This window comes from Oryzias latipes, chromosome 2, assembly GCF_002234675.1.
Source record: "Oryzias latipes chromosome 2, ASM223467v1".
In the NCBI taxonomy this organism is placed as follows: domain Eukaryota; kingdom Metazoa; phylum Chordata; class Actinopteri; order Beloniformes; family Adrianichthyidae; genus Oryzias; species Oryzias latipes.
In genome coordinates, this window is record NC_019860.2 from 12334765 (window position 1) to 12357191 (window position 22427).

Below are 22427 nucleotides of genomic sequence, written 5' to 3' on the forward strand. Positions count from 1 at the left end.
TCAAAGTCGAGGCATACCTATGACGAACATGACAGGCCTCTCTCATCTTTTTAATTGGGAGAACTTGCAAAATTGGTGGCTGACTAAATACTTTTTTACTTCACTGTATCTGCCCGTAATACACAGAAGCATAAAAAGTCTTGTTTGAAGTTTGTCTCTGATTTTTGCTTAAATTCAGAATGGAATAGAGGTTTGCATTGTAGATATTCCATATGGTCATATGTGGTAATTGGAATTTCATGGTGTCACTCCATCCTGCAGACATCGGGAGGTTTTTGGGGAATCACTCATCAACATAGCCAGGGAGGAGTTTGACGCGTTGGGCCAAATCTGATCCCACCATGGGCCAGCCTCTGCCCTTCACCCCCTCCATGTATTTGTCTGTGCAACAGCTATGCACGGGGGGGGGGGGGGGGGGGGGGGGGGGGGTTAGAGAGAGGGTCTTTAAAATCAATCATCCCTTTTTACTGGGGCTTCAGTCTAAGCGTTCACAGTGGCATTTAAATATCTTTGACATTTCAGTGCAGCTTAAAGTAGAGTTTTAGGAGGACACTGGGAGCTCTGTTGCAGCAGCATGCCAAGGACATGGTTGTTGATCCTGGTGCTCTGTGCTGGGACCTTGCAGGGTTTTTTGTTTTTCTCTCAAGAAACCACAAAGCCCCTAAGAGAAACCAAAGGAACCATAGGTCCTACCACAACAACTGGTAGCATCAAGGCAAAGGAAAAAAAGGAGAACATCACGTTGACCAGGGTGGGGGAAGAAATCATTAATGTGGCTACAGGTATTCATAAGTTTGTTAAGGACTGGGATGCTACCCCAACCACTTGGACTACCATGGAACCTGGCACAAAGAGCACAGAAAAGACCCAAGGGATGGAAATAACAGGCAAGTTCAGAGATAAGGTGCTGGTAAAGGGATCTAGAGGTGGTTCCAGGCTATGGGCCACTTTTAGAGTTTGATCTATCTGAAATTAATCTGACTGTTTCCTCTGCCTCTTCATATCTTTATTTTCCTCCTGATCTTCCTGTTTGAAAAAAAAAAAACTCCAACTAATCTTGCCAAATATTTTTTTAATCATATTTTTGTAAAAGAGGTTGGTGTGATCCTACAAGTGAATAGGGCAGGGTGTCACCACAGTGCAAAATGATTCCTCTGCCTTCTGCTGACTCCCAGGGGCAGCACTCCTGCAATTGTACCACATCTTGCCTGTCGCTGTTTTTTCAATGTGCTGCAAGACAGCTGCTCAGTGTACCTGAAAATGGGCATCTCCCAGTAGAGTGCCACCCCCTACCTTAAAAAGTGCAAGAACATCCTCTCTGCACAACTATTAGTAACCAGAATGGTAACCCCTGTGTGTTGAAATGTATTTCAAAAATTTCTGAATTAGAAAGTTGTTTAAAGTTATTTGGTTTTAAAAGCAATTTGACTTGTCTAGACAAATAACATTTCCAAATCCTCCAAATGGTAATTTATGTGGGACTGCATTTTTGAGACTGATTGATTGCTTTAGGTCCCAGTCCTGTTGTTCAGTGAACCCAACATGCTATCAAACTTTCAAAAGTAAAGTTTGCAACATCTACTTTGGTCCAAATATTTTGATGCAAATATTTGATAAACCAGAATTTTCAGAATTTCAAGGCCAAGAAAAACTTTGACGTGGAACACAAACGGTTCATAACAAAGTTGTTGTATTTTTTAAATTGGCTGTGGCTGGACAACCCTTCTTTTTTAAAGATTTTTTAATGCTATTCTGCCAAGAATTGTTAGTGTAAACAACGTATGTCCAAAGTCTGGCCATGGGCCAATTACATCTCCTTTCATAAAATAAATAATATGCCGCAACACAAATTAAACACTATTTGTATTATTTATTAATTCCGGTAAGAAACCGGATTATGATAAATCATGTAATAAAATTATATGGGATTATATAAATTTGCTTCCTTCCACTCCTTTTCAAGCAATATTTGTTATGTCTAATTATCCTAAGTTTGATTCGTCATTGTATGAATGTATAACTGATGACTGATTGTATTTGATTGCTTGAAATTAACTATTTCAAATCAAAAAATCAAAATCAAAAATTAATTCTAATTTGCTACATTACGTTTCCATATTTACTATAATGAGTCAATACCAGAAAAATTGACAGTAATTTTGGTTAAAAAACACGTATTTGCTCTATGAGAAGAAATGTTTAGTATGCCTTGCAGTTAAAGGTTTTTTAATAGCTCATTTAAAATTAATGTTGTTAAAGTTGCTTAAAGAATGTCAGTCTGAATGAATTTCCGCCTGTGCATTGAGAAAGGGATCAGGCCCTGACACAGTCCTGCATCATAGTAACAGGTGCCTACAAATAGACCTAGTCACAATTACGTGAGCTTATTCATTTTTGTTTTATGATGCAGCATTGCTTGTGCAGCGTCACTGTTTAGTTTTCACTGAATTACACCTAAAACAGCGTCAGTTAGCTGCTTAAACATGTGGGCAGCCATGAATTTGCCTCAGCCATGTGTCATTTAAATGCTCAACTTATAGTTTTCATAAGCAGACAAGGTTAGTTACTTTGTTTTTCTTTGCTTTTGTAGTTCACTGATTCTTGTCCCACATAAAAAGTGTTTTTTTGATGGATAAAAATCAATAATTTAAATTTGATTGACTTACTTTGTTATATCTAAAAGAATTGTGAATACTGGGACAGAAACATAGGCACTTTGAGAGCTTTTTAGGAGAATTCACCCCATTTTTATCAGTACAAAAGATCAGTACTGACTAGTACTGTCATGCCATTAATGTTTGCTGTGTGATAAATTAATTGTGACCTGTAATCAATTACTCTATGTTAATCAAAACTAATAATTGCAGTGAAAAGACTTATTTTGAGGTATTTACATTGAAATTTGCAACATTGTGGCACAGTAAAAAATGATAATACAACTAGTTATATTATATAATATATATTATTAATATATGTTATATAATACACAAAAATTCCCAACTGATGCCGCTCTGCTCAACTTTAATTTATTATTATTTTAGAGCCAGCAAAAGTAGTAATATTTTTGTGCATCTTTTCTTTTGTCTGAACATTCACCACTGATATCTGTAAAATCCTACCTCCTGATTTGCTTCTTCAGGATTTTTTTTCTCTGGGAGAAGTGAGTAATTCTTTGCCCATAATCCCTAGAGATGTCTATTAGTTCCACACTGAGATTTCAACACTGAAATTGCCGTGTTTTGTCAGAGTCTTCAGGGGCTTGCAAAAGAAAAAAGAAAAAAATACTCATGGGCTTTTTTCCCAGGGAAATCTGACACCTTTTTTTCTTCCCTCTTTCAGTCCATCTGTACCTCTCTATAATGACATCTTGTACTTCGTTCAGTTAACCAGAATTTCTCAGGAGGTCCAAATTTATTTATAAACAAAATACCTCAGTTAAGCTCTGAACTTGATATACATGAAGTCATCTGTAATCTTATGTCCTTTGCAACATTATTTTCTTGCAAGCTGAAGATAATTAATTCCAGTTTCCTAATATGTAAAGAGCATTATTAAACTTCATAACCAAAAATATCCATACAAAAGTTAATAATTTATTATTATTAAATTTACCTACTTACATTGAAGTTTTAAATTGAACTATGTTAAAAAAAACTGTGGCACACTGCATGAAGTGAAATATAATAAATATATAAAACCCCGGTCCTGGAACTTGCCTTTTGGGACATGGAATATTACCTCTCTGGTAGGGAAGGAGCCAGAGCTTGTGCGAGAGGTTGAGAGATACCATCTAGATATAGTCTGGCTCAACTCCACACATACCCTCGGCTCTAAAAGTCAGTCCTTAGAGAGAGGTTGGACTCTCTACCACTCTAAAGTTGCTTATGGTGAGAGGCGGCGGGCTGATATGGGCTTACTCGTCTGAGCTGCCAAGTGTTGGAGTTCACCCCGGTGGACGAGAGGGTCATGTCCCTCTGCCTTCGGGTGGTGCACAGGTCTTTGACTGACAGGTCTCTGACTCTGGTTTAGGCTTACGGGCCGAACAGCAGTTTGAAGTACCCGACCTTCTTGGTGTCTCTCGAAGGGGTGCTGGAAAATGTTCCAAGCATGTTCGAGCACAAGGATGTTCATTGATACACGTGGCATCAGGACACCCTAGGCAGGAAGTCAATGATCGACTTTGTAGTTGTTCCAGGCGACCTTTGGCCTTGAGTCTTAGACGCTAGGGTAAAGAGAGGGGCAGGGCTGTCTGCTGATCACTACCTGGTGGTGAGTTGGATTCACTGGTGGGGAAGGAGGCCGGAAAGACTAAGAAAGCTGCGGCCTGAACTGTTGCACAGGCAAAACCCCGGAGTGTGAGATTGCCAGGCGGATTGGAGCAGTATCTGTAGTTATGTGTGTAATGGTCCATTGTGGGGAAGAGAGAGCTGAGCAAGCAAGCTCTTAATTTACCGGTCTATCTTTGTTACAATACTCACCTATGATCATGAGCTCTGGGTCATGACAGAAAGAATGAGGCCACTAATACAAGCCATTGCAGCAGTGGTTGAATCCCTATGGAACTCCACTCCTCTCAGCCTCAGATCTGCAGACTCAGTGTTTTCTTTTAAAAAAGCAAGTAAAAACCTATATTTTTAAAAGGACTTTTCTTAACTCTTTTTTATATTCTGTGTTTTACTTTGTTTACTGTGAAGCACTTTGTGATTTTTATCTTGAAAGGTGCTTTACAATTAAGTGTATTATTATTATTATTATTATTATTATTATTATTATTATTATTATTATTATTATTAAATGAGCTTCCTCCGTAGGGTGGCTAGGTCCTCCCTTAGAGATGGGTGAGACAAAGTTTATCCTAGTCCATTCACTCAAAGCAGTCTCTGAGAGCCTTAATGCACTCATCAGATCTGATGTCTGACCACCGTCTGACCACCTTTGTGGTGGGGGGTATCCTCTTCACCAAGGGGGTATATGGGGGATGAAGAATGACATGGTTGTGGTCATAGTTGTCCAGTGAAGGCAAGGGTGATGAGTTGTAAGCTTCCTTTGTGCTGGTAAACAGCAAGTCCGGCATTTTATTGTCGCTGTTCTGAAAGTCAACATATTGGGTGAAGTTTTGTAGAGTGACAGGGTCAGCCTAAATGTACAACTAATGTGTCAAAAGATTTATAACCCCTATTGTAACAGTAAAATATGCCCAAAACAAGAGGCTTTCAGCTGTCATCTGTCTGCTCAGCTGTTGAACAGGACAAGTAAAAAAAAAAGTTTCAGAGAGTAGGGTGTGTTTAAAGTTTCTAGAATATTATGAGAAGGGTGTGTGGATTTATGGCTGAGAGACAGTGGCAGAGATGTCTTAACAGGCTACTTTAGTATCTGCGGAGGACTGAATGTAAACAGTTATTACTTTCCACGAGAACTCCCACGCCACACGGTATGGCCAAAAGCTAACCATGAGCAGTTCAACATCTTTGGTGGAGCACTGCTCCTTGATGGTGATGTTTTGCAGTTTATACCATCTTTCATCATCATACATCTCAAGCACCTCCCATCCAGTGTTACATCCGAATCTGGCATGAGGTCCATGAGCCAAGTCTCTGTGAACAGCTTTGTGGGTACTCCCACTGTAGTCTGGTTAGGGTCGTAGGTTATTCCATTTTATTGGGAGGAGATCGTACATTTCCCAAGTCCTGCTGGTTTGTATCCTTGAATCTTTTCTTCTACTGCTGCTTAACAGCAGCACCTCTCTTGTAGGGGTGTGTATTGTGCGTGGGTATGAGCCTGGCAAACGACACATATCCCGATACACGTCCAGCAATACGGTATGTATCCCGATATTGTACCAGAACACTTTCTTTTTTTTATTGAATATATATAAAAGGGGATCTTAGAGCTCAAATGTCTGCTTTGATAGCAGTGTGTCTATTAAATTGAAAAAGGTAGAAACCAACTGGTCAATGTGTAGCATAAATGCATGTTCATAAATATTTTTATTACTAATAAAATACTTTGTTTGTTAAACAATTATAGTTCAGTCAATGGTCAATATTTCTAGCAAAAAGGTGATCTAGGAAACTATTTACAGACCTGTTTCTTTCACAAAACTTTTGCTCCATCATCTGGACAAGAGGTGCAGATAGAGCTGCATTTCCTCTGAAATGATGCTTTGTATCTTAACACAAGGTTCAGCTTACACCATTTTACTCCACTGGTTAGTGGAGTCTACACAGCTCAGCAGTGTAGACTCAGCCCAAATCAATATGCTAAAAAAAATTTTTTTTTCCTTTTTTCTACAATTTGCAGCAAAGCAAAGGAGTTTGTCAGGAAAAACATCAAACGCCAGAAGTATTCATTTTGACCAGTTTAATTGTGGTTTAACTCAGGCAGAGATTGTGCCAATGTCATTGGTCATAAACAAAGTTCAAATCAGTCATCATTTAAAGAGTAGTAAAGTTACAGCTGCACAAGTGGCTGCAGTTCAATGATCCTGCGGTTGTTGACAGTGATCAGACGAGGGGGTCAGGCTGTCCACACAGTTACAGAAAAATGCATGAGAGGTGCAGGATGGAATTACTGCATGTTACTCAGGACTTGGTCTTTTCTCATGAGAAAAAAAAACTTGATTTCCTGTGATCCTGCTTTATCACAAAAAAACAGGAAAATAAAAAGTTGAGTAGGTTGTCTTTTGGGGCTTTATATACGAATAAATATTGTCCAAGAAATTTATAAAATAGTATGAATATGAGATTTTTTTTTTTTGTAAGTGCAAAACGTGCTAAAGGTTGTTTTTCTAAATGGTAATACTTCAAGCATTCAATTGTAAGTTTTTCATCAAATCTTGTACAATTTGTCAGTCATCAGCTTCCAGAAAACGTGTTTTCTTGTAATAACGTTAAAATAGATCTTGTCACAAGAAAAAAAAGGAGGGTAGGGTGTTTTTAGCTTCAACAGTTTATTTTTACTACAATTCCATGGTTTGTTTTGTTTTTTATTTTTAAAAGCTAAGTTGTCATCTTTCTGTCACATCTTTGTCTTACAGAAGAAAGTGGTGTTTCTTTGCTCCAGCTGATTGGAGATCCTCCACCAGAAGGGATTACTAAAGTCATCACAGAGGAAGGGGTTGTGTCTTACAAGTTCAGCTCATCGGCAGTCATGGGTCAGCTTGCAGCGGTCCATGTCCCCAATCCTTTTTTCCGTCACTTTTCCCTCATTTTTCACATCAAGCCCTCCAGCCCCGCTGCCTCAGTCCTCTTTGCCATTACAGATAGCACCCAGACCATCATGCACATCGGCGTCAAGCTCGGTCCAGTTCAATCTGGTAGCCAAAAGTTACATTTCTTTTACACCAAGCGGGGCTCAGAGAGTTCCTTTGAGGCGGCCAGCTTTGATGTGCCACAACTGGTAAACACCGAGAGTCTCTTTGCACTCTCCATCAAAGAGGATGAGGTGTCTTTCCACATAGACTGTGAGGAAGAGCCTCAGGTGGTGAGGTTTGAGCGAATACCAGCTGCGATGGAACTCGATCAGGGTTCTGGGATCTTTGTCGGCCAAGCAGGTGCTGCTGACCCAGGAAAATTTGAGGTAACCCCTGAATTTAGCTAATTAGTCGAGTAATACAATGTTAATGCAGCCAATGTTAAAAAATGTTAATACATTTTTATATATATATATTTATATATATAAATATATATATATATATATATATATATATATATATATATATATATATATATATATATATATATATATATATATATATATATATATATATATATATATATATATATATATATATAAAAAACGCCCCTCTCACCCTCCGCGGGTGGTTTCTCCTCCAAGCTCGGGTCCTCTACCAGAGGCCTGGGAGTTTGAGGGTCCTGCGCAGTATCTTAGCTGTTCCTAGCACTGCGCTTTTCTGGACTGAGAGGTCTGAGGTCTTTCCAGGTATCTGTTGTAGCCACTCCTCCAGCTTGGGGGTTACTGCCCCGAGTGCTCCAATTACCACAGGCACCACTGTCACCTTCACTTTCCATGCTTTCTCCAGTTCTTCTCTGAGTCCCTGGTATTTCTCCAGTTTCTCATGTTCCTTCTTCCTGATGTTCCCATCGCTTGGCACTGCCACATCCACCACAACAGCTTTCCTCTGTTCTTTATCCACCACTACAATGTCTGGTTGGTTCGCCATTACCATCCTATCAGTCTGGATCTGGAAGTCCCACAGGATCTTTGCCCTCTCATTCTCTACCACCTTCGGAGGTGTGTCCCATTTTGACCTTGGGGTTTCCAGTTCATATTCTGCACACATGTTCCTGTATATTATTCCAGCCACTTGATTGTGGCGCTCCATGTATGCTTTCCCTGCCAGCATCTTACACCCTGCAGTTATGTGCTGGATTGTTTCAGGGGCCTCTTTGCACAGCCTACACCTTGGGTCTTGTCTGGTGTGGTAGATCTGAGCCTCTATTGCTCTGGTGCTCAGGGCTTGTTCCTGGGCTGCCAGGATGAGCGCTTCGGTGCTGTCCTGTAGGCCAGCCCTTTCTAGCCATTGGTAGGACTTCTTGATATCAGCCACTTCAGTTATGGTCCGGTGGTACATCCCATGCAGGGGTTTGTCCTCCCATGAGGATCTGTCCTCCAGCACTGTATCCTCTGCTCTCCATTGCCTGAGACATTCACTGAGCACACTGTCATTTGGGGCCTTGAGCTTGATGTACTCATGGATCTTGGATGTTTCATCCTGGATAGTGGCTTCTACGCTCACTAGTCCTCGGCCTCCTTCCTTGCGGCTAGCATACAGTCTCAGGGTGCTGGATTTGGGATGGAACCCTCCATGCATGGTGAGGAGCTTTCGTGTTTTAACATCCGTGGTCTGTATCTCTTCCTTTGGCCATCTTATTCCTGCAGGGTATCTGATAACTGGCAGTGCGTAGCTGTTAATTGCCCGGGTCTTATTTTTGCCATTGAGCTGGCTTCTCAGGACTTGCCTTACTCGTTGGAGGTATTTAGCTGTTGCAGCTTTCCTTGTTGCCTGCTCCAGGTTGCCATTTGCCTGTGGAATTCCAAGGTACTTGTAACTGTCCTCGATGTCTGCTATTGTTCCTTCTGGGAGTGAGACCCCCCCTGTGTGGACTACCTTGCCTCTCTTTGTCACCATCCGGCTGCATTTCTCGAGCCCGAATGACATCCCAATGTCAGTACTGTAGATCCTGGTGGTGTGGATCAGGGAGTCAATGTCACGCTCACTCTTAGCATATAGCTTGATGTCATCCATGTAGAGGAGGTGACTGATGTTGGCCCCATTTCTGAGTCGGTATCCATAGCCAGTCTTGTTGATTATTTGACTGAGGGGGTTGAGACCTATGCAGAACAGCAGTGGGGACAGAGCATCACCTTGGTATATCCCACATTTGATGGACACTTGTGCAAGTGGCTTCCCATTGGCTTCAAGGGTGGTTTTCCACAGCTTCATTGAGTTTCCTATGAAGGCTCTTAGAGTCCTGTTGATGTTGTACAGCTCCAAGCATTCAGTGATCCATGTGTGTGGCATCGAGTCATAGGCCTTCTTGTAATCAATCCAGGCTGTGCACAGGTTGGTGTGTCGTGACTTGCAGTCTTGAGCGACTGTTCTGTCGACCAGGAGTTGGTGTTTGGCTCCTCTGGAGTCTCTACCAATGCCCTTCTGTGTGTTACTCATGAATTGATCCATGTGCCTATTTATCTTGGTTGCAATGATGCCTGACATGAGCTTCCATGTTGTGGACAGACAGGTTATTGGCCGGTAGTTGGATGGGACTGCACCCTTTGAGGGATCCTTCTGGATCAGGATCGTTCGCCCTTCCGTTAGCCATTCGGGGTGAGTCCCATCTCTCAGCAGCTGGTTCATTTGTGCTGCCAGGCGCTCGTGGAGTGCGGTAAGCTTCTTTAGCCAGTAGGCATGTATCATGTCAGGGCCCGGTGCTGTCCAGTTCTTCATACCTGAGACTCTTTCTTGGATGTCTGCCACTGTGATGGTTACTGGATTCTGTTCAGGGAGGTTGCTATGTTCTTTTCTTAGAGAGACCAGCCACTGGGCATTGCTGTTATGTGCTGTCTGTTTCTCCCATATACTTTTCCAGTGCTGTTCAGTTTCTAGCCTTGGTGGGTCTGCTCGGCTGTTTTGACCCTGCCACTGAGCGTACACTTTTGCAGGTTGAGTTGCGAAGAGCCTGTTTATTCGTCTGGCTTCATTGTCTCTTGTGTACCTCTTTAGGCGGCTGCTCAAGGCTAGGAGCCTTTGTTTGGCAGTTTCCAGTGCTTCAGGTATGGGCATCTGGCTGTATCTCTTAGGTACTTGCTTTCTCATTGTACCTCTTTGAGCCTCTGTCAGCTTACTCACATCCTTCCGAGTTGCCTTGATTTTGGCCTCTAACCGTTGCTTCCATGGTGGGTACTGTTTTCTTCCATGGTTGCTCTTGTAGCCAAGCATTTCAAGGATCACTGCTGCTGAAGTGTAAACCAGTTCATTGGTTTCTGAGATGGTTGTGGTAGGAATTGCCCTCAATGCTTCATTCACAATTTCCAGTAGACTTTCAGGTACGTCACTTAACCGTTGTAGTTGGTGTCGGGGTTGCCTAGTGTTCATTGTAGACATGATCTTGTCTTTCAGGTCAGTTGCTGCCTCGCTCAGCGTAATTGTGGTTGTTGGGGCTGTGTACCCAATCTCAGGGTGGGAGTGTGGTATAATCTCCTCTCTGACCTGTTGTTCTGGCTCTCCCGTGGCATTGTATTGTATCGCTTCAATTTCAAGTTGTGATAGGAGTTGCCGTTTGTGGATGTTAGAGCACTGAGCTACCAGTTGTTTGGCAGTTAGCCTTGATTGTGGGTTTCGAAGCATCCATTCATTCCACATTCTCTGCATGTAACCCCTCTGGGTGGGATTACTTGAGTAGTAGCATTCTAACAGAACCTTGTTCTCACATCTAGTCCATTTCCGTCTTGTTCCAGTAGCCCACTTTCCATCAGGGTGCTCTGGTTCCTCAGCACCTGACGCAGACCTTGTTTGGCCGGGCGACGTCTGAGCCGGCATGACATGTGGTTCATTGTCTCTCATGTTGTGAGGTAGGCATTAACGTTAAGGGTCTTGCCCAAGGACCCTCACTGGGTGATGTAATTGCCCGTCTTTGTTATGGTAATTGCCCCATTTCCATGGTAATTGCCCCATTTCCATTACCATTAATTGTTCGTTCCGCCCTGGGAATCGAACCCGAGTTTCCTGCATGACAGTCCTGCACCTTACCAACCGAGCTACCCAGCCGGTGTATATATATATATATATATATATATAAGTGTGTATGTAGTTTTCTTTGGCCCCATGCCACTCATGGTGAGCACAATAAAAAAAAAAAAATCGCATTACACAAAAATGTGATAAGATAACTGAGTTCAAGAGATAACTTTTTTCTCAATTTTTAATACAAACAATTTGGGACATTATATTCTGTCGTAATCATAAATTAACATTATACTAATTATTACTAGGCCTCATCAATCTTTACAACAAAGAAATGTCAGACATTCCAGATGTAAGATGAAAATATATGATAAATCACATGCCATTCAATGCAAAAGTTGTCATTTGTTGTTCTTAAACAAAAGAAACAGTCATCGTTAAAAGCTCAAACTTCAATGAAAATGTGTAGGTGCAGCGGTGACTCGCCCACCCCAAGATGGTGGTGGTCTCCTCCCACAAGGAATCATGTCATGTCACCTCTATAACTCATTGGTTGGGGTCTTGAGGGGCTAGCTGTAAAGCATGTAAACAAAGGGAGGATGGGAAATGAGCGCAGGCTTGTTTTGCGCCAATGGTCCCACCCAAAACTTGGAGATGAATTTCTATTAAACTTCTGCCACTCTTCAGAAAACTTTGTCCCAGAAAAACAACACAGGTTGAACAAAACAGCAAAATCCAGTTTAAACCTTGTGCTATCTTAGATGACCCCACCCTTATATTGATGTGTTATTCCTACATTGACAAAGGTGGATATAGGTGGAAAGATTTCATGGACACCAGTGAACATCACAAATCATTGAAGAAAAAAGGTTCAGAGCACTGTCTAGTGGGTCTAGATGACCCCACTCCTAACGTTAAAGTGCCTAGGATAGCACAAGGGTTACAAAATGTGTATTACCTGTGATAATGCTAGTGTGAATTCTTTGTGCTAAATGTAGCTACTAAAGCTGTTTAATTTACTTACCGAAAAAATTTGCTGAAAATTCTAAAGCTATTGGCATAATGATAAAGTTGTTGAAGGATTTGAATTTTCTTATGAAACTTTGTTAGAAAAACCACTAAAGTAATTTTTCTAAAGGGCTGAAAAGTTTGTTGGAAATTATAGATTATCGAAAGTGTTTAATTTGCTTAAGGGGGTTTGCTTGAATTGTTTAAGCTGTTTGCTTACATTTCTGAAAGGGTTTGTTTAAATGTTAACCCTTTTGTTGGTCTGAAGTCCTGAAGCTCTGAGATTAAATTTGGTTTGAGTTATGGCAGTTTATCTGGAAAAAAGTAATATTCACACTAAATTTTGACATCACTAAGTCCCGAAGATATCGCTTATCGACTTCCACCATAAACTCAAAAGGGTCGTGAAATTTGCATAAAAGAGAAACTGTATTTATATTAAAAACTATGTCACTCTACTTTAAATAATCACTTATGTTCATCCAACAATGTTTAACAGAATCAAATAACAATCCATAACAGAAGAAACAAACCTCTTGTAGATCTTTTTTTTTTTGTCACAGAAAACATAAATTTAATTTTCTTTATTCTCTTCCCATCTTTGTTCTTTTTTTTCACAGGCGTGCATTCATTAGAATAAACTTGATAAGGAAGTTGATGTGATTTTCCAACACAAACGCTAATGGGAACATGTCTGTATCGGCCGGAGTCCAATGATCCACCCCAAAAATTATCTGCCATACCAGTAAAAAATATATTTGGGTACCCAAGAAAAAAAAAGAAAAAGTTTGATCTCACCAGCTGGTTGCAACTTTCAGTTTGTTAGGGATGCGCCCACTCCTGGGAGGGCGTATGTCATTCCACTTGGCCACTTGACAAAACTCCTGCTTTTGGCTTCTCCGTCACTCAACTGGATGCCACAAGGAGCTTGGTGGGATAATTTCAGCAGGCAAGAAACTGTGAATAATAAACCAGAAACTATATGAACACCAAAAGTACAAAAAGTAATATACTAAGCAAGCTAATCACTTTGATACCATGATTGCTAAAATCACTGAAAGTACAAGAGGCAGGCTCGTGCGCAATAGGGGTGCTTGAGCATCTGCCTTTTTTTTCTCATATGAAAAAGTGTCCTGGTGCCCTCTCTTTTTTTATTATAATTTTTTACTAGCAATAATGAATTGTTGTTAAAGATGCAAGAAAAAAATGGGGCTACAAACCCCCCCGGTATTCTATCCATCCATCCATCCATCCATCCATCTATCCATCCATCTGTCCATCCGTCCGTCCGTCCGTCCATCCATCCATCCATCCATCCATCCATCCATCCATCCATCCATCCATCCATCCATCCATCCATCCATCCATCCATCCATCCATCCATCCATCCATCTAACCTGCAAATTGCATTCGGAGGGAACGTAGCTATAGATTTCCTTTTACGTTTTTGGGTTTTATTTCATGTTTTACTTAAAATTTATTACAGTTATTCAATAGACCGGCACACCTAAGAAAAGAAGTAGACAACTTGGCAATGAAGATTAGCCTTTTTTGCTTAAACAGATCTGTAGGAAACCAAAACAGAACTTTTTTTTTAGACTCGAATTCTAAAAAGTCTAATTATCAGCTTGTTCTGAAAAAGAGGTCATAGCATGTTTGTCTGCTTGTGCTTTCTTTAAGGGTACAATGTTTGACTTGAAGTTGGTGGGAGATCCTCTTGCAGCGGAGCGTTTCTGTGACTCTGATGGCTACCCAGGAGAAGTGAGTGTTTGGGTAATATTTCTTTTTAAAGTGAACACTTGGGTATGATGTGTTTTCTTTCCCTATCCCAAAGGCTTCTGGGGATCTTGGGAGTGGAGATGTTGACAAGAGGGATCAAGTAAAAATGGTAAAGGTTTTTTGCAGAGAAATGTCAGTTTTATAAAAACTCTTGACTTTTATGGAACCTCTATAACTGTATCTACTTGGTGTTTTGGCACCCTTGGTTGGCAATGATCACAGTCAAACATTTTCTGTAAGTCTGTAAGTCCTGAAAGGCTTTCAAAAGCTGTTGCTGGTATTTTGACCCATTCCTCCATGCAGATCTCCTCTAGAGCAGTGATGCTTTGGTGGCTGTCGCTGGGCAATACAGACTTTCAATTCCCTCCAAAAATTTTCTTTTGGGTTGAGATCTGGAAACTGGCTAGGCCACTCCAGGACAGGAATTGTCAGTGAGACATCGGTCGTTTCTGATTTGAATTTGTGTCAGAGTGAGAGCTCTCACTATGCATTATTAAGTTTAATTGAGCACATTATGTGTGCGCAAGCTTTGGGATTTTTCCATCTTTGTAAGAGTAATATACATTGTTAATGTTCTTAGGAAGTAGTTTAACTGCTTCTTGTGTACCTTAAGGTGTTCCTTACAAGCTGACGATTTGCAGTAGGCCTGGAAAAGCTAATGTCTGAACACCCTTTTTTCTGTTTCACTTCAGTTACAAATAATAGTATAAGTATTTTGCAAGAAGAGGAGAATTTAAAGAAGCGACTCAAACCTACTTCAAAGTACTTTTTTTTGTTTGCTGGCTGTCTAGCAGCATCAAGTCATGTGCTGTGAGGACAGCACAATGATGTTTCCATCCCCATGCTTTACAGTAGCTTTGGTGTCCTTTGGATGCAACTCAGGATTCTTTATCCTTCAAACAACATGAGTATAGTTCTTACCAAAAAGTTATATTTTGGTTTCGTCAGAGCAGAAGACATTCTCCCTATCCTCTTCTGTATCATCCAAATGCTCTCTAGCAAACTTTAAACAGGCCTGCACATATACTGGCTTTTAAATGATAGGTATCGCTCATCTTTTTAAGTAGGAGAACTTTGGTGGCTGACTAAATACTTTTATTTATATCTATATATCTAATAATAATAATAACGGATTGGATTTTTCTGTGCTTTTCCAGACGTTCAAACTGCTTACATTGTGTCCATTATTCATTCACTCCTCATTCATACTTGGTGATAGTAAGCTACTGATGTAGCCACAGCTGCCCTGGGGCAGATTGACAGAGGCATGGCTGTCATTTTGTGCCTATGGCCCCTCTGACCATCACTGGGATCATCCATGCACATTCACACACCAGTGGAGGCCACACTGGAGGCAAGGAGGGTGAAGTGTCTTGCCCAAGGACACAATGACATTTGGCTGGTGGGAGTGGGGAATCAAACCGCTGACCCTTTGATCATTGGATGACCCGCTCAACCACCTGAGCCACTGTCGCCCCATGACTATCTCTCTATCTATCTCTCTTTCTCTCTATCTCTCTATCTATCTATCTATCTATCTATCTATCTATCTATCTATCTATCTATCTATCTATCTATCTATCTATCTATCTATCTATCTATCTATCTATCTATCTATCTATCTATCTATCTATCTATCTATCTATCTATCTATCTATCTATCTATCTATCTATCTATCTATCTATCTATCTATCTATACATTTTATTCCACTCATATTTTATGACCGTCCCCCCATCTCCCCCATCTTATGCCCTTATCCCCATATAATTATTATTACTAAAGTTTAGCCTCAAATACAAAACACAAATCTACACTGTTTGTCTGAAGATCCTTAAATCCCCATTATAACAGTAAAATCTGTCCAGCACAAGAGGTTTGACATTTGACAGTTCTTGTTAAACCTTTAGCATGCTTTCAATGCACCCACCATTTGTACATAAACTGACCTAAAACTTGTGTAGCTACGTGTAAAAGTTGTAACCCTGAAGCCTGAAACACTGGTTTTTGGTTGGTTACATAGAGTGTCATTGAAAGTGGCAGCTTGAATGCAAGTTGCCGCGGCTGGTGTGAACGTAGCTTTTCTTTTTTTTTTCAGGCTTACTGCATAAAAATGCCAGAATTTGCACAGGAGCTAATTAACATCTGTAGTCCTAAGCCAGTTCAAATATATTAGTGAGTTATATAGTTTTTTTAATTTAGCAGATTCTGGAAGAACTATAATAAACACTGTTACTAACAAATGATATAATTGTATAAACAATCATTTCTCCTCAAAAAGATGTGTTTTCATCTCTCATATTTCATCCTCAGAACACTGTCAATCCTCTCCATCCTGTCCCTGAACCCCCACTGATATCCTCAGAGGTATCGAAGGGCCCAAAAACAGGTAGACCCTGTGTCAGTCCAGGATTCCTGTCATTACTGTAACCATACCGCAAGAACATAAAGCTCTAAGAAGCTTCTGCCAAATAGGAGTCACAGCAAACATATGGAGCTGCCTGTCTGAATCTGAATGTGTTAGATGTAGAATTTTTTTTACTTTCCCCAAGTAGATACAGTGATGCATCTCATATACAGCTCACAACTATTTCAAACTTTTAAAGATTCCCATGGAGTTGGTAATAAAAAATAAATTTTTAATTTTATCTCCAGCAGCAACACTTCGAAAATTATTTAATTTCACTGAAGGGTTAAATGCGTTTGCAATTTTAGTATCAGTGTCTTAATAAATGGTAATCTTATTACCGTTTAAAAATATTCATATTTTGTTTATTCATGCAAATTTTTGGCATGATTAATTTAATACGACCTGTAGTAAATTAATGGAATTATTTTAAATTGAAAACTTAAAAGTTAAAAGTAAAGCAAATAATTGCTGTGAAAGCCTCATTTTAAGATATTTTCATTCAAATAAGTGACATTGTGTTGTCGTAAAAGTACCTGTACTGATTAAATTATTGTTCTAGTGTTAAAGGGTGCTTTGTATTTACAGTTTTTCTCAGTCGCTTTAGTACAATTCTCAGATCAGGATGAAATTCCCAAAACTATTTGTTCAATCTTCACATCATGATGTCGCTTGTTCACATCATATAAGCAGTTTCTCACTTCTTTGAACAAGTTGCAATTGCTTTGGTACATCCATGCAAATGATTATGAACAATTCTCTGCTCTTTGCTACATTATCAATTGTTTATGTCATGTTGATCAAAATGTATTATATAGTTCACTGTGCAATAGTCTTCAAACATCATGAGTATAGTTGGTGTCACATTATGACACCAAGTTGTCATAATGTGACAAACATATTTCGCTGCATTGCAAGAGAGGATATTCGCTGTGATGTGGATGAAAATTTGTGGCCTAACATACAGGACTCGACAAGAGGTGTAGGAAGACCACACCAATTCCTACTGCACTGCCTGTATTGTTGTACAGAATATTGTCCTATCTTTTTTTACCCTTTGTGTTACTGTTTGCAGTGTGTTTTTTCTATGTTGGTATGACATGGTCTGTCAACAAATTACAATATGAACAATAAAAGTATAAATGTGAATCTTGTCCAGTCTCTTGCAATCCAGAAAAAAAAGTGTAACTTACATTTTACAATAATTGTCATCAAAACTTTAGCTTTAGCCATAGTTTACATCAGAACCTCCCTCTAAAGTACAAAGTTATATTGACCACATGACTAAGTAATTTGAATGTTTTGTTCGTAGACAATGACACAAGGACTTGACATTCTGATGGCACTGACATGTTCAATGACATAAAGACATAGTTTTGAGAGATGACCTAAAGATTTTGAGGAAGTTACAGGCTTTTGCAAGAAATCCATAGTGTTTTGCTGTTTGTACAAATTGTTTTGAGAAATGCGCACACGTATTTGCAAACTTCAATTCTGATCTGAGAATTGTACTAAAGCGACTGAGAAAAACTGTAAAATGATACTGTACTGTTGAAAGATTCACATGCTTTTGCTGCCATCTGCTGGATTGTTCTGAAACTGAATTGGGACCTGTTTGAAACAACTGTAAAAGATCTTGCACAGATATTTTTTAAAAAACACCTAAAATGTATTGTAATCTGCACTTTACAGAACAAAAGATTTAAACCTTTTGAATGTTTGCCTTAATTTATTGTATTGTTTTTCTGGTTAAAATAGAGATGAAATTGGTTGGCTTGTATTTAGCCTGTTTTCCCAATTCAGTTTTTTATGGGCCATTCACTTTTTTAGGTCCCAGCAGGACTAAAAGTGAAAAAGGTGACAAAGGAGAGAAATTATTCAAGGGAGATCAAGGCCCCTCAGGACCAAAAGGAGAACCCGGTTTCAGCTCAGGTACTGGTTTCTCTTCACAGGGAGGACAGAAGGTAAGCCATCGGTTATTTCTGTTTAAAAATCCCATTTAGCTACATTAGACATATGTGGTTACTCCTTGCTTTTTTTTTTTTAGGGAGAAAAAGGAGTAAAGGTACATGAAGTTTCTGTGTTCTAGTTTTAAATACCTTTTATCAATAATTAAAGTACAAGTTATTGTATAAATTTGCTTCAGATTTATGAATTTGTAATTCATTTTGATTTAATTTATATTTCTTTGCAGATTTAGCTTTTTTTTCTAATTTCTGAGAAATTGTTAAAGGAAACTAACATTTAATTTTAAGTTAAGAATTTTAATTTAAGTTGAACAAAATGGTCTCAAATTTCATCCATTTTGTTGTTTACTCGTGTCTGATTTTTAAAATTCTTTTTAGCTTGGCCTAATTGTGAACTTGATTACATTTTTGATATTGTACATGAACAAATAGGTCTGTTTAATATATGGAATACTTGGGTAGCTTTTAGTCTTGCTCTGCCAGCTGAAATCTTTTAAGAATTACACCAAAACAGTGTTCAGTGATAAATCTACCCAAACCAAATGTTGCAGAGATCAAAAATAAAAACAGTCATTTATAGAATTTGCCCATTTTTTTCAGGGTGATCCAGGAGAGGATGGAAAAGTTGTGAGACTATATATTTTTTACTTCTTTATGAAGTTTTTTAAAATTTTTTATTTTACTTTAACCACTTTTTCTTGTTTCCAGGGACCTCCTGGTTCACAAGGGGTTCCAGGAATTCCAGGTATTCCTGGTGCAAAGGGTGAAAAGGTGCATTGAAAACTAGGGATGTCCTAATCCGATCACATGACGTGCCCGACTATATTAATATTGATGGTTGATGACTCGATCAAAAATCTGATAATGTCTCCTGATAAGTGATTGGGCATTTAATTTATTCTTCTTTTATGATCATGAAAAATAATTCAATCTTATTATTCTATATTAATACTCTTCATATTATTAAAGGATTACCACAAGTTATTGCAGCACTAGTTTGAGCATACAAAAACAGTTCAGTACAGTTACCGAGATATCCACAGAATCGGACTTGCGGGACCAATAACTTTTAATAAATGCTGACAGCAAGTGTCTATTTGGTTGTTTTAACCCACCCAGCGCCCTACGCCCTACAGAAAAAAGATCAGATTTTTTTTCCCCTTTTAATGCAGCGGTTCTCAAAGTTTTTGTAGCGGAGGGCAAAATTATGAACTCAGCATTAAACTAGGGGCCAATTTTGGTGAAAAAAAATTGACAAACAGAAAAAATGTTTTTCATAATTTTGATGACCAAGTGTCATTTGTACAATTAACCAGGCCCTCCAGATGTTTTCCCAGTTGCGGTCGGAGGTTGCTGCCCAGATCTTCTACTCGACTGGTAATTTAATCAGTTAGTTCAAAAGGGGCCCAAGTCCACAATTTTTCAAAATAGAGATATTATATGGTGTTTAAGGGTAAAGCTATCTGATTATGTGCAAAAAAGTCCCAAGTCTGTTGTAATGTATTGACTTTGCTTGACATTTAAAATGCATTAAGCGCAAAATTCCTGGACTTGGGCCTCTCTTGCATGGGTTTTGCTTTATCCCATATATGGCAGCACTAGTTTTCCAATATGGCAGCGCCCCTTTTAATTCAAGAAGGGCCGAAGTCCACAAACTTTAGTTTGCTAATCCTCTGAAATTATAAAGTGAAGTGCTTCATATTATATCATTTGTAAGCTATGAACTGGTGCTAAATCTGGGTAAAGTATTAATCATTTGGTGTAGCCTCCCTTTAAGCTATGCAATTAAAATCACTTCCTGGAAAAACTAAACTCTTGGACTTGGGCCCCTTTTAAACTAACTGATTCAATTGTATCCTTTGACAGAATTATTTCTTCAAACTTTTTCTTTTGCTCTAGACAAAAATGTCAGCTACTTTCAGCATCCATTTTTTACAAACTACCCGTCACTTGCTACACCAGGCTGTTTTCAAAGCCACAACATAGCTAGCCTTTGTCACAGCCTCACTGTATTTAGCCATTTTTTTGTGCATCATAGCCTCCTTGTAGTCATTGGAGCTTATTGTTGCGCTCGTCGCCGGTAAATTTGTCACAGTTTTTATAATTTGTAATATAGTGACGGCTTATATTAATTCTTTGAGCATTGCATTTACCTGCTTGCACATAAAGCACATGACTTTATCCAGCCCTTGAGGTACGACAAAGTAAGCATTTGTCCACTTAGCTTGAAAGCGCTTTTTCTCCTCGCCAACTCAACGTTTTTCCTCAAAGGAACCTGCTCTGGGTCTCTTTTATTGAGGGCCACAAAAATAAATAACTAATAAATGCTTCCATTGACATGATGAATATTCATCATCAAATTCATTCAACAAAAACAAGTTTAAAAGAAGGTCATCATTAATTTGCCAGAATTTCTAATAGAGATATAAATAAATATCTGATGAAAAAGTTTTCTAAAGATACTAAAATCACAAACACCAAACTTTCCCACATGAATAATTATCACCTTTTTTTTTAACTAGGTAATAGTTGCATTACTTTAACTTGACTGTTGAAGCTACTTTATGAAGTGCTCTGTTTAGGTGTTAAATAATAAAAGAAGATTAATAAAAGAAAAATAGGGGAATTCCCCCCCAAATCTGTTTCATTAAATTTGTTTAATTATTTTAAATGTGCTACAAAAGTATCAGGAGATTCTCCAATCAAATGACTCAAATTGGATTGGAAAAAAAACAAACAAACAAACAAAAACTGATCGGGACATCCCTATAAGAAACGGCTAAAAAATTATTCAGACCTGACCACACATTAGCAAAGTCAAATTTATAATGGATTCTGAATTTCAAGGGTGAAACTGGTGAAGGCCAACCAGGACCCAGAGGTCCCCCAGGTCCACCGGGACCTTCTGGATCTAGGGGAGAACACCCTGTGAGTAATTTTGTGTTTTTGAACATTTAGCTAAACAAAATAATCACTTTTTTTGCATGTTTTGTCTTTACAGACATTTGTTGACATGGAGGGCTCAGGGTCCTTACACTTGGGGAAAAGCCAGGTAAGGCTATCGTCAGAAAAAAAATGGAGGATAGTCATGCTTAATGATGTTGGGATTTAATTCAAAGGTTGTAGTTGGGCCACCGGGTCCACCAGGTCCTCCTGGCCCTCCTGGCCTTCCAGGGATCTCTATTACTGGATCAGTGGGACCTAATGGCCCAATAGTTTTTGGACCTTCTGGACCACCTGGTCAAGATGAAGCACTTAGTCTTCCGGTAAAAACTATTTTCTTTGACCATTTTGTAAGGCAATTATGTAATAAATTGTTAAAGTCATATTTTGACTTGTTAGTTGATAACCTATTTTTTGTATAGCAGGGAAAAGATTAATTCTTGTTCGAAATTTGTATTACTTTAAATTGAAAGTTTAGGAGCCAAAAAAGTAAGTTTGCTGCCTTAAATTAAATACTTTTACCAAAACTAATAACCACAACCTCTCTGTTTCCTGTTTTAGGGTCTCCCCTGTCGACCTGGTCCACCAGGACCCAGTGGAGAAAAGGTCAAAACAAATTATATTTGATAGTTGTTCTAACTCTGAAACAGTGTAATGCTTTTTTTTTTTTTTTACCTGAATGACAGCAGAAAACTACCTGTTAGAAACATTTAATCTCTTTGACTATTTAAATCTTTAATATCTTTGTCTTTTGGAAGTATGCTTGTCTATTAAAAATCTGCTTGTTTAACTGCATTAACTATTGAAAATTACCGTCACAATTGAAAATCTCCTTGTCTTTTAGGGTGAACTTGGTCCAACAGCTCCAACTGGAAAGAAGGTGAGGGAATTCCTGTTCTCTTTTTTTATGCGTTTTCTTTCAAACCCCAAAGTTTTCAAATGCATATTTACTGGTTCTATAAATGTCCTTGCTTTTCTCCAGCAAGATGAACAAGACTCCAATTTTTTCAACACCTTCTTTTCCTTTTTTGCTCCATCTTCCACGGTGTGTAATGGTTTATTGGTATTAAGGAAAAGGTTACCTTCTGTTATTTTTCATTTTTTCTAAACCTTTAACT

At 39.0% G+C, this 22427-nt stretch overlaps 2 protein-coding genes across 6 annotated transcripts in view; one reads left to right on the forward strand and one right to left on the reverse strand.

The window, feature by feature from the left end:
- Window positions 1-483: 483 nt before the first annotated feature.
- Window positions 484-22427, forward strand: part of LOC101161469 (collagen alpha-1(XVIII) chain-like) — a 47758-nt gene continuing 25814 nt past the window's right edge. For 2 of the 5 annotated variants that reach the window (XM_023964700.1, XM_023964709.1), the window contains exons 1-15: window positions 484-887; window positions 7037-7578; window positions 13895-13975; window positions 14049-14102; window positions 16306-16381; window positions 18230-18363; window positions 18447-18464; window positions 18967-18993; window positions 19075-19137; window positions 21214-21294; window positions 21368-21418; window positions 21486-21632; window positions 21871-21915; window positions 22154-22189; window positions 22292-22354. In XM_023964700.1, coding sequence (XP_023820468.1) covers window positions 575-887; window positions 7037-7578; window positions 13895-13975; window positions 14049-14102; window positions 16306-16381; window positions 18230-18363; window positions 18447-18464; window positions 18967-18993; window positions 19075-19137; window positions 21214-21294; window positions 21368-21418; window positions 21486-21632; window positions 21871-21915; window positions 22154-22189; window positions 22292-22354 — 1731 coding nt within the window. In that variant the 5' untranslated portion in view covers window positions 484-574. The remainder of the gene's footprint in view (window positions 888-7036; window positions 7579-13894; window positions 13976-14048; window positions 14103-16305; window positions 16382-18229; window positions 18364-18446; window positions 18465-18966; window positions 18994-19074; window positions 19138-21213; window positions 21295-21367; window positions 21419-21485; window positions 21633-21870; window positions 21916-22153; window positions 22190-22291; window positions 22355-22427) is intronic. The other 3 variants (XM_023964705.1, XM_023964704.1, XM_023964715.1) reach the window with 3 other exon arrangements.
- Window positions 13014-22427, reverse strand: part of LOC101161710 (PI-PLC X domain-containing protein 1) — a 59699-nt gene continuing 50285 nt past the window's right edge. The window contains exon 7 of the mRNA XM_023964741.1: window positions 13014-13171. Within this exon, the coding sequence (XP_023820509.1) occupies window positions 13029-13171 (143 nt within the window). The 3' untranslated portion in view covers window positions 13014-13028. The remainder of the gene's footprint in view (window positions 13172-22427) is intronic.